The sequence below is a fragment of the Salvelinus alpinus genome, chromosome 25 (assembly GCF_045679555.1).
Source record: "Salvelinus alpinus chromosome 25, SLU_Salpinus.1, whole genome shotgun sequence".
Taxonomy (NCBI): Eukaryota; Metazoa; Chordata; class Actinopteri; order Salmoniformes; family Salmonidae; genus Salvelinus; species Salvelinus alpinus.
Genome location: NC_092110.1, coordinates 21,829,518 through 21,845,132, shown reverse-complemented (window position 1 = coordinate 21,845,132; position 15,615 = coordinate 21,829,518). Strand labels below are relative to the sequence as shown.

The window sequence follows — 15,615 nt, the reverse complement described above, 5'->3', positions numbered from 1 at the left end:
TATCTGACAGTCCCTGGACTCCACAGATACAGACCCTAATAGCCTGTAGTGTCAGCAGCACCTACGTTACAGCCAAGCCATGCTCATCTCTGCTAATGTCTGGAAATTGCTCCCTCTCTCTCTCTCTCTCTCTCTCTCTATCCCCCTCTCTCTCCCTCCCTTACCTACCCCCCTTTCTCTCTCTTTCTCTGTCTCTCCCCACTCTCTATCTCTCCCTCCCCTAACCCCTCCTTCTCTCTCTGTCTCTGTCTCTGTCTCTGTCTCTGTCTCTGTCTCTGTCTCTGTCTCTATCTCTGTCTCTATCTCTGTCTCTGTCTCTGTCTCTGTCTCTATCCATCTCTGTCTCTCTCTCTCTCTCTCTCTCTCTCTCTCTCTCTCTCTCTCTCTCTCTCTCTCTCTCTCTCTCTCTCTCTCTCTCTCTCTCTCTCTCTCTCTCTCTCTCTCTCTCTCTCTCTCTCTCTCTCTCTCTCTCTCTCTCTCTCTCTCTCTCCCAGGCTTTCCTCCACTCTGAGGGTCATATGGATGATGGGCTGACCTTGCAGCGGTGTCAGCACGAAGAGTCCCGTGCTGCTCGCATCATCCGAAACACCACCTGCCTCTTCAGTCACTTCATCAGGTAGCACCACTATCACCGCTACACCTAATATCACCGCTACACCACTATCACCGCTACACCTAATATCACCGCTACACCTAATATCACCACTACACCTAATATCACCGCTATACCTAATATCACCGCTATACCTAATATCACCGCTACACCTAATATCACCGCTACACCACTATCACCGCTACACCTAATATCACCGCTACACCTAATATCACCGCTATACCTAATTTCACCGCTACACCTAATATCACCGCTACACCTAATATCACCGCTACACCACTATCACCGCTACACCTAATATCACCGCTACACCACTATCACCGCTACACCACTATCATCGCTACACCTAATATCATCACTACACCACTAGCACCGCTACACCACTATCACCACTACACCTAATATCACCGCTACACCACTATCACCACTACACCTAATATCACCGCTACACCACTATCACCACTACACCTAATATCACCGCTACACCTAATATCACCGCTACACCACTATCACCGCTAGACCACTATCACCACTACACCTAATATCACCGCTACACCTAATATCACCGCTACACCACTATCACCGCTACACCTAATATCACCACTACACCTAATTACACCGCTACACCTAAAATAACCGCTAACCCCACTATCACCGCTACACCTAATATCACCGCTACACCTAATATCACCGCTACACCACTATCACCGCTACACCTAATATCACCGCTACACCTAATATCACCGCTACACCACTATCACCACTACACCTAATATCACCGCTACACCTAATATCACCGCTACACCACTATCACCGCTACACCTAATATCATCGCTACACCTAATATCACCGCTACACCTATTATCACAGCTACACCTAATATCACCGCTACACCACTATCACCGCTACACCTAATATCACCGCTACACCACTATCACTGCTACACCACTATCACCACTACACCTAATATCACCGCTACACCACTATCACCACTACACCTAATAGCACCGCTACACCACTATCACCACTACACCTAATATCACCGCTACACCACTATCACCACTACACCTAATATCACCGCTACACCACTATCACCGCTACACCACTATCACCACTACACCTAATATCACCGCTACACCACTATCACCGCTACACTACTATCACCACTACACCTAATATCACCGCTACACCTAATATCACCGCTACATCTAATATCACCGCTACACCTAATATCACCGCTACACCACTATCACCGCTACACCTAAAATAACCGCTAACCCCACTATCACCGATCCACCTAATATCACCGCTACACCTAATATCACCGCTACATTACTATCACCGCTACACCTAATATCACCGCTACACCTAATATCACCGCTACACCACTATCGCCGCTACACTACTATCACCGCTACACCTAATATCACCGCTACACCTACTATCATCGCTACACCTAATTTCACCGCTACACCTAATATCACCGCTAACACCACTATCACCGACTACACCTAATATCACCGCTACACCTAATATCACCGCTACACCACTATCACTGCTACACCACTATCACCACTACACCACTATCACCACTACACCTAATATCACCGCTACACCTAATATCACCGCTACATTACTATCACCGCTACACCTAATATCACCGCTACACCTAATATCACCGCTACACCACTACGCCTAATATCACCGCTACACCTAATATCACCGCTACACCACTATCATCGCTACACCTAATTTCACCGCTACACCTAATATCACCGCTACACCACTATCACCACTACACCTAATATCACCACTACACCACTATCACCACTACACCTAATAGCACCGCTACACCACTATCACCACTACACCTAATATCACCGCTACACCACTATCACCACTACACCTAATATCACCGCTACACCTAATATCACCGCTACACCACTATCACCGCTACACCACTATCACCACTACACCACTATCACCACTACACCTAATATCACCGCTACACCACTATCACCACTACACCTAATATCACCACTACACCTAATATCACCGCTACATCTAATATCACCGCTACACCTAATATCACCGCTACACCTAATATCACCGCTACACTAATATCACCGCTACACCACTATCACCGCTACACCTAATACCACCGCTACACCACTATCACCGCTACACCTAAAATAACCGCTAACCCCACTATCACCGATCCACCTAATATCACCGCTACACCTAATATCACCGCTACATTACTATCACCGCTACACCTAATATCACCGCTACACCTAATATCACCGCTACACCACTACGCCTAATATCACCGCTACACCTAATATCACCGCTACACCACTATCATCGCTACTGTAAAGGTTTTCTTCCTGGGGTGAAGGAGAGGACCAAAATGCAGCGTAGCCAGTGCTCAACATGTTTAATTATAAGAACAAGTGAACACTACAAACAACTTACAAAATAACAAACGTGCAAAACCGATACAGACCTATCTGGTGCAGAACACAAACACAGAGACAGGTAACAACCACCCACAACGAACACAGTGAAACAACCTACCTAAATATGACTCTTAATTAGAGGAACGCAAAACACCTGCCTCTAATTAAGAGCCATACCAGGCAACCCTAAACCAACATAGAAACACACAACATAGAATGCCCACCCAAAACTCACGCCCTGACCATCACACACATACAAAACAACAGAAAACAGGTCAGGAACGTGACAGAACCCCCCCCTCAAGGTGCGAACGCCGGGCGCACCAGCACAAAGTCCAGAGGAGGGTCTGGGTGGGCATCTGACCACGGTGGTGGCTCAGGCTCCGGACGCTGTCCCCACACCACCATAGTCACTCCCCGCTTCTGTATCCCCCTCCCAATGACCACCCTCCAACTAAAACCACCTAAATGAAGGGGCAGCACCGGGATAAGGGGCAGCACCGGGATAAGGGGCAGCACCGGGATAAGGGGCGGCAGGTCCTGGCTGAGGAACTCTGGCAGGTCCTGGCTGAGGGACTCTGGCAGGTCCTGGCTGAGGGACTCTGGCAGGTCCTGGCTGAGGGACTCTGGCAGGTCCGGGCTGAGGGACTCTGGCAGGTCCGGGCTGAGGGACTCTGGCAGGTCCGGGCTGAGGGACTCTGGCAGGTCCGGGCTGACGGAAGGCTCTGGCTGATCCGGTCTGGCGGAAGGCTCTGGCTGATCCGGTCTGGCGGAAGGCTCTGGCTGATCCGGTCTGGCGGAAGGCTCTGGCTGATCCGGTCTGGCGGAAGGCTCTGGCTGATCCGGTCTGGCGGAAGGCTCTGGCGGCTCCTGTCTGGCGGACGGCTCTAGCGGCTCCTGTCTGGCGGACGGCTCTGTAGGCTCATGGCAGACGGGCGGCTTTGCAGGCTCATGGCAGACGGGCGGCTTTGCAGGCTCATGGCAGACGGACAGTTCAGACGGCGTAGGGCAGACGGGCAGTTCAGACGCCGCTGGGCAGACGGGCAGTTCAGGCGCCGCTGGGCAGACGGGCAGTTCAGGCGCCGCTGGGCAGACGGGCAGTTCAGGCGCCGCTGGGCAGACGGGCAGTTCAGGCGCCGCTGGGCAGACGGCGAGACTCTGGCGCGGCTGAGACGCACTGTAGGCCTGGTGCGTGGTACCGGAACTGGAGGTACCGGGCTGAGGGCACGCACCTCAGGGCGAGTGCGGGGAGAAGGAACAGTGCGTACAGGGCTCTGGAGACGCACAGGAGGCTTGGTGCGTGGTGCCGGAACTGGAGGCACTGGGCTGGAGACACGCACCATAGGGAGAGTGCGTGGAGGAGGAACAGGGCTCTGGAGATGCACTGGAAGCCTGGTGCGTGGTGTAGGCACTGGTGGTACTGAGCTGGGGTGGGAAGGTGGCGCCGGATATACCGGACCGTGAAGGAGGACACGTGCTCTTGAGCACCGAGCCTCCCCAACCTTACCAGGTTGAATGGTCCCCGTAGCCCTGCCAGTGCGGCGAGGTGGAATAGCCCGCACTGGGCTATGCAGGCGAACCGGGGACACCACCTGTAAGGCTGGTGCCATGTACGCCGGCCCGAGGAGACGTACTGGAGACCAGATACGTTGGGCCGGCTTCATGGCACTCGGCTCGATGCCCAACCTAGCCCTCCCAGTGCGGCAAGGTGGAATAGCCCGCACTGGGCTAAGCACGCGTACTGGGGACACCGTGCGCTTTACCGCATAACACGGTGTCTGACCAGTACGACGCTCTCTCACTCCACGGCAAGCCCGGGGAGTTGGCTCAGGTATCCAACCCGGCTTCGCCACACTCCCCTTTAGCCCCCTCCCAATACATTTTTGGGTGAGCCTCTCGGGCTTCCAGCCTCTCTTACGTGCTGCCTCCTCAATCCACCGCTCCTGGGCTGTGGCTGCCTCCTTCACCTCCCGAGAGCGGCGATTCTCTCCAACCCTTCCCCAGGGTCCTTTTCCGTCCATGATCTCCCAAGACCATTCCTCCTGTGTCCAGTAGTCCTGTGTACTGGGCCGCTGCTGCTCCCTGTTGCTACGCTGCTTGGTCCTGGTTTGGTGGGTGGTTCTGTAAAGGTTTTCTTCCTGGGGTGAAGGAGAGGACCAAAATGCAGCGTAGCCAGTGCTCAACATGTTTAATTATAAGAACAAGTGAACACTACAAACAACTTACAAAATAACAAACGTGCAAAACCGATACAGACCTATCTGGTGCAGAACACAAACACAGAGACAGGTAACAACCACCCACAACGAACACAGTGAAACAACCTACCTAAATATGACTCTTAATTAGAGGAACGCAAAACACCTGCCTCTAATTAAGAGCCATACCAGGCAACCCTAAACCAACATAGAAACACACAACATAGAATGCCCACCCAAAACTCACGCCCTGACCATCACACACATACAAAACAACAGAAAACAGGTCAGGAACGTGACAGCTACACCTAATTTCACCGCTACACCTAATATCACCGCTACACCACTATCACCACTACACCTAATATCACCGCTACACCTAATATCACCGCTACACCACTATCACCGCTACACCTAATATCACCACTACACCTAATATCACCACTACACCTAATATCACCGCTACATCTAATATCACAGCTACACCTAATATCACCGCTACACCTAATATCACCGCTACACCTAATATCACCGCTACACCTAATATCACCGCTACACTACTATCAAATCAAATCAAATTTATTTATATAGCCCTTCGTACATCAGCTGATATCTCAAAGTGCTGTACAGAAACCCAGCCTAAAACCCCAAACAGCAAGCAATGCAGGTGTAGAAGCACGGTGGCTAGGAAAAACTCCCTAGAAAGGCCAAAACCTAGGAAGAAACCTAGAGAGGAGCCAGGCTATGAGGGGTGGCCAGTCCTCTTCTGGCTGTGCCCGGGTGGAGATTATAACAGAACATGGCCAAGATGTTCAAATGTTCATAAATGACCAGCATGGTCAAATAATAATAATCACAGTAGTTGTCGAGGGTGCAGCAAGTCAGCACCTCAGGAGTAAATGTCAGTTGGCTTTTCATAGCCGGTCATTAAGAGTATCTCTACCGCTCCTGCGGTCTCTAGAGAGTTGAAAACAGCAGGTCTGGGACAGGTAGCACATCCGGTGAACAGGTCAGTGTTCCATAGCCGCAGGCAGAACAGTTGAAACTGGAGCAGCAGCACGGCCAGGTGGACTGGGGACAGCAAGGAGTCATCATGCCAGGTAGTCCTGAGGCATGGTCCTAGGGCTCAGGTCCTCCGAGAGAGAGAAAGAAAGAGAGAAAGAGAGAATTAGAGAGAGCATACTTAAATTCACACAGGACACCGGATAAGACAGGAGAAGTACTCCAGATATAACAAACTGACCCTAGCCCCCCGACACATAAACTACTGCATCATAAATACTGGAGGCTGAGACAGGAGGGGTCAGGAGACACTGTGACCCCATCTGATGATACCCCCGGACAGGGCCAAACAGGAAGGATATAACCCCACCCACTTTGCCAAAGCACAGCCCCCACACCACTAGAGGGATATCTTCAACCACCAACTTACCATCCTGAGACAAGGCCGAGTATAGCCCACAAAGATCTCCGCCACAGCACAACCCAAGGGGGGGGGGGGGCCAACCCAGACAGGAAGATCACATCAGTGACTCAACCCACTCAAGTGACGCACCCCTCCTAGGGACGGCATGAAAGAGCACCAGTAAGCCAGTGACTCAGCCCTTGTAATAGGGTTAGAGGCAGAGAATCCCAGTGGAGAGAGGGGAACCGGCCAGGCAGAGACAGCAAGGGCGGTTCGTTGCTCCAGAGCCTTTCCGTTCACCTTCACACTCCTGGGCCAGACTACACTCAATCATATGACCCACTGAAGAGATGAGTCTTCAGTAAAGACTTAAAAGTTGAGACCGAGTCTGCGTCTCTCACATGGGTAGGCAGACCATTCCATAAAAATGGATATCTATAGGAGAAAGCCCTGCCTCCAGCTGTTTGCTTAGAAATTCTAGGGACAATTAGGAGGCCTGCGTCTTGTGACCGTAGCGTACGTGTAGGTATGTACGGCAGGACCAAATCTGAAAGATAGGTAGGAGCAAGCCCATGTAATGCTTTGTAGGTTAGCAGTAAAACCTTGAAATCAGCCCGTGCCTTAACAGGAAGCCAGTGTAGGGAGGCTAGCACTGGAGTAATATGATCAAATGTTTTGGTTCTAGTCAGGATTCTAGCAGCCGTATTTAGCACTAACTGAAGTTTATTTAGTGCTTTATCCGGGTAGCCGGAAAGTAGAGCATTGCAGTAGTCTAACCTAGAAGTAACAAAAGCATGGATTAATTTTTCTGCATTTTTTTTGGACAGAAAGTTTCTGATTTTTGCAATGTTACGTAAATGGAAAAAAGGTGTCCATGAAACAGTCTTGATATGTTCGTCAAAAGAGAGATCACGGTCCAGAGTAACGCCGAGGTCCTTCAGTTTTATTTGAGACGACTTTACAACCATCAAGATTAATTGTCAGATTCAACAGAAGATCTCTTTGTTTCTTGGGACCTAGAACAAGCATCTCTGTTTTGTCCGAGTTTAAAAGTAGAACGTTGTCAGCCATCCACTTCCTTATGTCTGAAACACAGGCTTCTAGCGAGGGCAATTTTGGGGCTTCACCATGTTTCATTGAAATGTACAGCTGTGTGTCATCCGCATAGCAGTGAAAGTTAACATTATGTTTTCGAATGACATCCCCAAGAGGTAAAATATATAGTGAAAACAATAGTGGTCCTAAAACGGAACCTTGAGGAACACCGATAGTTGATTTGTCAGAGGACAAACCATTCATAGAGACAAACTGATATCTTTCCGACAGATAAGATCTAAACCAGGCCAGAACTCCGTGGAGACCAATTTGGGTTTCCAATCTCTCCAAAAGAATGTGGTGATCGATGGTATCAAAGGCAACACTAAGGTCTAGGAGCACGAGGACAGATGCAGCTATCACCGCTACACCACTACAACACTATCACCGATACACCGCTACACCACTATCACGCTACACCACTATCACCGCTACACCACTACAGGACTATCACCGATACACTGCTACACCACTATCACTGATACACCGCTACACCACTATCACCGCTATGCCACTATCACCGATACACCACTACGCCACTATCCCCGCTACAACACTTTCACGGCTACACCACTATCACCGCTACACCACTATCACCGCTACACCACTATCACCACTATCACCGCTACACCACTATCACCACTACACCGCTACACCATTATCACCGCTACACCACTATCACCGCTACACCACTATCACCAATATCACCGCTACACCACTATCACCACTACACCGCTACACCATTATCACCGCTACACCACTATCACCGCTACACCACTATCACCGCTACACCATTATCACCTCTACACCGCTACACCACTATCACCGCTACACCACTATCACCAATATCACCACTATCACCACTACACCGCTACACCATTATCACCGCTACACTACTATCACCGCTACGCCACTATCACCGCTACACCACTATCACCGCTACACCACTATCACCGCTACACCACTATCACTACTACACCGCTACACCGCTATACCGCTACTCCACTATCACCACTACACCAGTATCACTGCTACACCGCTACACCATTATCACCTCTACACCGCTACACCACTATCACCGCTACACCACTATCACCAATATCACCACTATCACCACTACACCGCTACACCATTATCACTGCTACACCATTATCACCGCTACACCACTATCACCGCTACACCACTATCACCGCTACACCACTATCACCACTACACCAGTATCACTGCTACACCACTACACCAGTATCACCGCCACAACGCTACACCACTATCACCGCTACACAACTACCGCCACTACACCATTATCACCGCTACACCACTATCACCGCTACACCATTATCACCACTACACCACTATCACCGCTACACCATTATCACCACTACACCACTATCACCGCTACACAACTATCACCACTACACCCTTATCACCGCTACACCATTATCACCGCTACACCATTATCACCGCTACACCACTATCACCACTACACCGCTGCACAACTATCACCACTATCACCACTGCACCACTATCACCGCTAAACCACTTTCACCGCTACACCATTATCACCACTACACCACTATCACCGTTACACCACTATCACCGCTACACCACTATCACCACTACACCGCTACACCATTATCACCGCTACACCACTATCACCACTACACCGCTACACCATTATCACCGCTACACCACTATCACCGCTACACCACTTTCACCACTACACCACTATCACCGCTACACCACTATCACCACTACACCGCTACACCATTATCACCGCTACACCACTATCACCACTACACCGCTAAACCATTTTCACCGCTACACCACTACTAAACCACACAACCAAAATATAACTAATCATTGACTGTAGTGTAATATTCATGCTGTCTGCGTAAAGCCCTGTAGATTTGAATGAGCAGAAGCAGTTAAGCTTATGGCCTGTGAGAAGGGTCCTCTATGGATAGCACGGCCCCCAGACAGCATGCTGCCTGCCTCGCTCAATGACCCAGTCCCTAGCCAAACAGGACAATAAACATCTCATGCCATGAGGCCACGCAATGGAATGGAAGAGAGCTCAATGGATAGATCAAGTATTAAACTGGCCTGTGACTGTGACTGTGACTCAAACCCAAACCCCCTCGGTGACGTCAGTCGGTCACACATGGCTGACTGGTTTTCACCACTGTCCAGACCCAGACCGCCTCTTGTGAGCTGTACCTCTCCACACAACCCTCCCACTCTGTGTGACAGAGTAGGCACTATTTTTGGCTCACACAGAAATACAATTTCAGCATGGATGAACCTCAAGGCACAAATTATGTTCACTATGGCAGTCACTCCTTGAGTCAAATTCCAATACTGGAGTTCGGTGTTGTTATGAAATCTAATGGCATCATTATGAAACCTTCTGATTATATAATGATATAGTGATATAAATGAGCTGCTCTCATAATATTATGTTGTTTTGATGCTGAAAAATGGAGAACTTTCAAATAGTCATCTGATGAAGATAATCTCTTCTCCTGTTCCAGAGACCTAGACTGTCTGGGGGGTAAGAACCGTGCATCAGTAGCCCTGCCCATCGAGGAGGTCCTCCAGACTCTCTACGACCTCATCACCTACTTCCAGCTGCCTGACGCTGAGCTGGAGCACGAGGAGAAACAGATCATGCTGCGCTCGCTCAAGAACCGACAGAACCTCTTCAAACAGGAAGTGAGTTCATCCACACAGGAAGTGCTGCATCGCAATCCTGCATGGCGGTTGGTTGGCAGCAGAGGACAATAAAAGTCAAAAGTCAGGTTATTGCAGGGACCGGGCATTGACACAATGTTCGCAATATACACTGTTTTTAAAGGCTAAATCAATAGATTCTATAGTATTTCAATGGGGCATTGTATTTCAGAGCATTGCTTTTTAACTGTCAGCAGTTTTGCTCTGAGTTTTTCTCTGGTGACAACAATGCAGTGGAGCCTTTTGATAAGCCTCTCGGCCCAACATTTCTCTTATCAATTATAAAATGTCAGCTTCCTTCCCTTGTGCCTGTAATGTCAATTACTCAACGTCAACTACTCTCCCTAACTCAAACAAAAGCCGCTGCTATGGATTTTATTTTCCCCCAGTGGTTCACTATGTCCTCAAGCAATAAGTTGATAACTTGAATGAATGTAAAATAGCTGTATGCTGTGTTTATGTTATGTTTACATAACTAGTATTACCATGGATCCTGCCCTTGGAATGCTGCTATAACTCATCTATATCCTAGCCTACACACTTCTCCATTATTTTATTAACATCCCCAAACTACCCTTTTCTATAAAAGTTATAAAGTACATGTTTCATTATTGACAGCTGACATAAATAACTTGCAATGTCCTTTCTCACTGGGCTTGCATACCTCTTAGCATGTCTGATCAGCAGAGGTGGGACCAAGTCATTGTTTTACAAGTCACAAGTAAGTCTCAAGTCTTAGCACTCAAGTCCCAAGTCAAGACAGGCAAGTCCGAGTCAAGTCTCAAGTCAAGACCGACAAGTATCAAGTCAAGTCTCAAGTCCTGAACTTTGAGTTTTGAGTCCTAAACAAGTCATAATGTGCTCTTCACCAAATGTAATACCATTTCATATGTTTAACAAGAGTAAAAGTTAGTATATTACATTCATGCAAATCATGAATGCTTTTAAAAATATCTATATATTTCTTACTTTCCAAATAAACGTTATATTTCCATGGAAATACATGGGTAGCCATGAGAAAGACCCCCCCCCCCCCTCCCCCCATAGCGATCGACTATCAAGGATCGCTATGTGGCGCATTCGGGCGATGTAGGCTTGTACACAATCACCCAACCTTAACACACACACGCAAACACTCTCTCTGTGTGGTTACAGTAGGCTAACGTATGTCAATGGTTTTAGGAACAGCAGTAACATCAGGCAGGATTTAGGCTACCAAATGCCTAGCCAGTTGTAGCTCAATCTTGGGTGCAATGATCACGTTCCCACACTGATTGACTGTGTGGAGGCTCATTGATTTAACGTTATGTTAGCCCACACTAACACTAGCAAAGTTATAAATTATATAGCTGTCGGCTATATTAGCCACGACTTACCATTCTTTGTGCAGCTTCAAATGTCGAACAAAGTTGGAAATTTTTGCGCCTCCGTCTGTAATTTTGTTCCCGCATGTTTTGCAAGTTGCAATCCATTTTTGTTGATACAGCGTCGTCTTTGTATCCGAAAATAATAATTTTGGGTATCATCTTTCCAAGGGCTCCATCTGAATTCACCCGCCGACGTTCCTCTGCACTGCCACGCACAGCTTTTTCTCAGCTGGCACAATTTGATTGGCTGCTGTCCTATTCAAACTGTAATCCGTTAAATGAAGAGTTGATGCGCTGCACACTTTTTTTAATAGCATCATTTTAAATATTTGGGCTTGGGGAGGGTATCAAGTCAGTTTGGGGAGGGTATCAAGTCAGGTCGAGTCAAAAGGCTCAAGTCCAAGTTAAATCACGAGTCATTGGTGTTAAAGTCAAAGTCGAGTTGCAAGTCATCATATTTGTGACTCGAGTCTCACTCGAGTCCAAGTCATGTGACTTGGACCATATAGGGAAAATGGCACCATTTTGGAAGCACCCTAGGAGCTGACATGTGATGATGGGTGTGACTGTGTTTCAGGGCATGCTGACTCTGGTGTCTTGCTGCATCGACCGTCTCAACGTGTACAACAGTGCAGCCCACTTTGGGGAGTGTGCCGGGGCAGAGGCTGGGGCTTCCTGGAAGGAAATCCTCAACCTGCTCTATGAGCTGCTGGGTGAGATAGACATTAGAAGAGTTCATTGTCCTCCAAGGACAGAGTCTTATACACAAGTCATCACACCAATACTGTAACAGTGACATAAAGAGTCACAGTAGGCCAAGACAAACACACACACACACACACACACACACACACACACACACACACACACACACACACACACACACACACACACACACACACACACACACACACACACACACACACACACACACACACACACACACAATGTTGATTACAACTCTATGATCAACTCTGATCACACAGTAATCAGTCACAGGTACCAGAGTCATTGTAGCCTGCCACTAAAGCCCTGGCCATCCCAGCGTTGCTCTTACCAACCACAGGCCTGCGTCTCACTGCTGCGCTGGGATTATTTGGGTTAGCTGAGCTGGTATTTACAGAGCTGTTTCTGGTCCTCTAGGCACCCTGGGGTGGTGTTTCCCTAACTTACACTGCTGTTTGCTGTCTGTAAGGATGCCTCAGTACACATGCACTCTAGCACACACACACACACACACACACACACACACACACACACACACACACACACACACACACACACAGGGGGTGAAGTTGGGTGCTGGGGCTGGGAGTGGATAAGGATAGCATGCAGATTTCAGGTCTGTGAGAAGTGCTTCCAGGGCTTCTTCCTGACTGTACATCTCCCACAGCACACTGCATGTCCAACACACACTCCTAGCCAGCCTGGACTGTGCCATGCTCACCAGTTGGCTTTCTAACCCATAAGGAACCACACCATCCCTTCTCACCAATGTATTTGGTTGTTGTTTGGTCACTCTGTTATCCATGTCCTTACTTAAGCCCTAAAATTGCCAGAATCGCAGACCAGTCCAACCGTTCATGGCAGTTGGACATTACAGCCATTCCCTCACAGTAGCAGAACTCTTTCTTTGTCTCAGAAGCTTCCCAGCTCTAGTGTCTGTGTCAATGTCTAAGCCCTTCTGTTCCCCTCTGAGTGTGTCCTTCACAGCGTGTTTACATGGTGCTTTCTCCTCTTGGGGAGCATTAGTGTGCAGACCACGTCCCCCATCTCATAGTCCTTCCTTCATGCACCTGCTCCAGCTAAATGGATTTTGGAGCTAGGCTTCCTCTCCTCTGTTTGTCTGCGCTGGGTGACCCTGCCATTTTTGGCTTGGACGACTCTCCTGTGCCCCCGATGTCACGCCCTCCCTCTGCACTCTGCTGCTTAATTCATATGGATGAGGATTAGGAAAAGGACACTACTCTTTCCTTGGCATGGAGTGTGGTTTAAGGTGTGCGTTTTGGGTGACGTTGTTGTTGTGTAAGATGTAGGTTTTGGCAGTGGTGTTGGCTGTAGGTCAAAGACATCTTCATAACTATGTAACATGTCTCCTTGGGTTTAATTATTTGTTGTGAAAGATGTACAGTCATGTTCGGTAGTGTTTTTCTATAGTTGCTAGGTTTTCTGTACTGTAGGTCAAAGATCAGCAATTTGCATTATCCTCTTCAAACTAGCCAACTGTGTAGGAATGTGTCTCCTCCCCTTGACCTTTGACCTTGTTCATGTGTCCTGTAGCGGCGCTGATCCGAGGCAACAGGAACAACTGCACCCAGTTCTCCAACAACCTGGACTGGCTGGTCAGCAAGCTGGAGAGACTCGAGTCCTCCTCAGGTACCATGATGATGACATGTTTAAAGCTCTGTTTGTCGTTGACCTACCGTTCCTTCGGCTGCATGCTGACTGGACAGGGTTCAAAAGGTGATGTGTAGTTGGATTACGCTGCTGTAAACCCCAGACCTGGTGTTTAGAGTCCTGAATGGGTTTAGTTATGCTTTACTATGTATCGTCATACCCAGAAACATGCGTTTAAGGAACGTCCTTTCGTGTCTTGTTCCCTTGTTCTCTGTGGCCACGGCAGGCATACTGGAGGTTCTCCACTGCATTCTAACTGAGAGCCCGGAGGCTTTAAATATCATCCAGAGAGGACACATCAAGTCCATCATCTCCCTGCTCTACAAACATGGACGCAACCACAAGGTGAGCTGAAACAGGAGGAGGAGCTGTATCAAATATCACCATGATCAAGTGGATGTACCGACATTGTTTGTTATTTTGATACCATTTGTCCATCCCAACAGCTTGACCACAGTTACTTATAAAGCACAGTAATTCACTCATGAGCCTGCGTTTTATTAGTACACCCAGTGCTGACAGGGCTGCAGAGAGTTGATGAGTTCTTGTTGGGGCTGGGCATTTGGTTGTTATATGTATAGAGATCAATATGTTTGCATTGAAATTAGATCTCCAGCGGCAGGTTGCCATTTATTGTCATGAATCTTGTCCTGGAGGCAGCTCTGCAGAGTGGTCACTAACTGGCACAGCCACAAAGTATTAAAATCAGATTTGAAACCTAACCCTAACCTTAACCATGCTGTTAAACCTAATGGCTAACCCTAACCTTAAATCTAACCTGTACGCCCGCACATTGACTCGGTACCGGTACCCCCTGTATATAGCCTCGTTATTGTTATTTTATTGTGTTACTTTTTCTTATTTTTTACTTTAGTTTATTTGGTAAATATTTTCTTAACTCTTTTTTGAACTGCACTGTTGGTTAAGGGCTTGTAAGTAAGCATTTCACGGTAAGGTCTACACATGCTGTCTACACATGCATGTGACAAATAAAGTTTGATTTGATTTGAAATCTGCAAACTGTTTTGACAACCCAACCAAATTCACATAGAAATGTGCATTATAGATCTGTCATTCTCATTGAAAGCAAGTCTAAGAAGTGGTAGATTGATCTGTTATTATCTATTTCTATGCTTCCTGTAATTAAGTTTAGTTTTTGTGTGTTTTACTTTCAGTTTTGTACTCCAGCTTCAAACAGCTGAAAATATAATATTTTTGGTTATGGAAAATATATTTCACAGCGGTTTAGATGGTACAATGATTCTCTACACTATACTTGCTTGTTTTGTCACATAAACTGAAATTAGGAAAAACTATTAGAATTTTAGCAACCAGAAAATGGCAGAGCGAT

General features: G+C 47.9%; 1 protein-coding gene across 1 annotated transcript in view; it reads left to right on the top strand.

Annotated features, from left to right (window-relative positions):
• Window positions 1-15,615, top strand: part of LOC139553625 (ryanodine receptor 3-like) — a 176,288-nt gene that overhangs the window by 82,665 nt on the left and 78,008 nt on the right. The window contains exons 12-16 of the mRNA XM_071366164.1: window positions 495-616; window positions 10,302-10,482; window positions 12,445-12,580; window positions 14,148-14,243; window positions 14,491-14,609. Of these exons, the coding sequence (XP_071222265.1) occupies window positions 495-616; window positions 10,302-10,482; window positions 12,445-12,580; window positions 14,148-14,243; window positions 14,491-14,609 (654 nt within the window). The remainder of the gene's footprint in view (window positions 1-494; window positions 617-10,301; window positions 10,483-12,444; window positions 12,581-14,147; window positions 14,244-14,490; window positions 14,610-15,615) is intronic.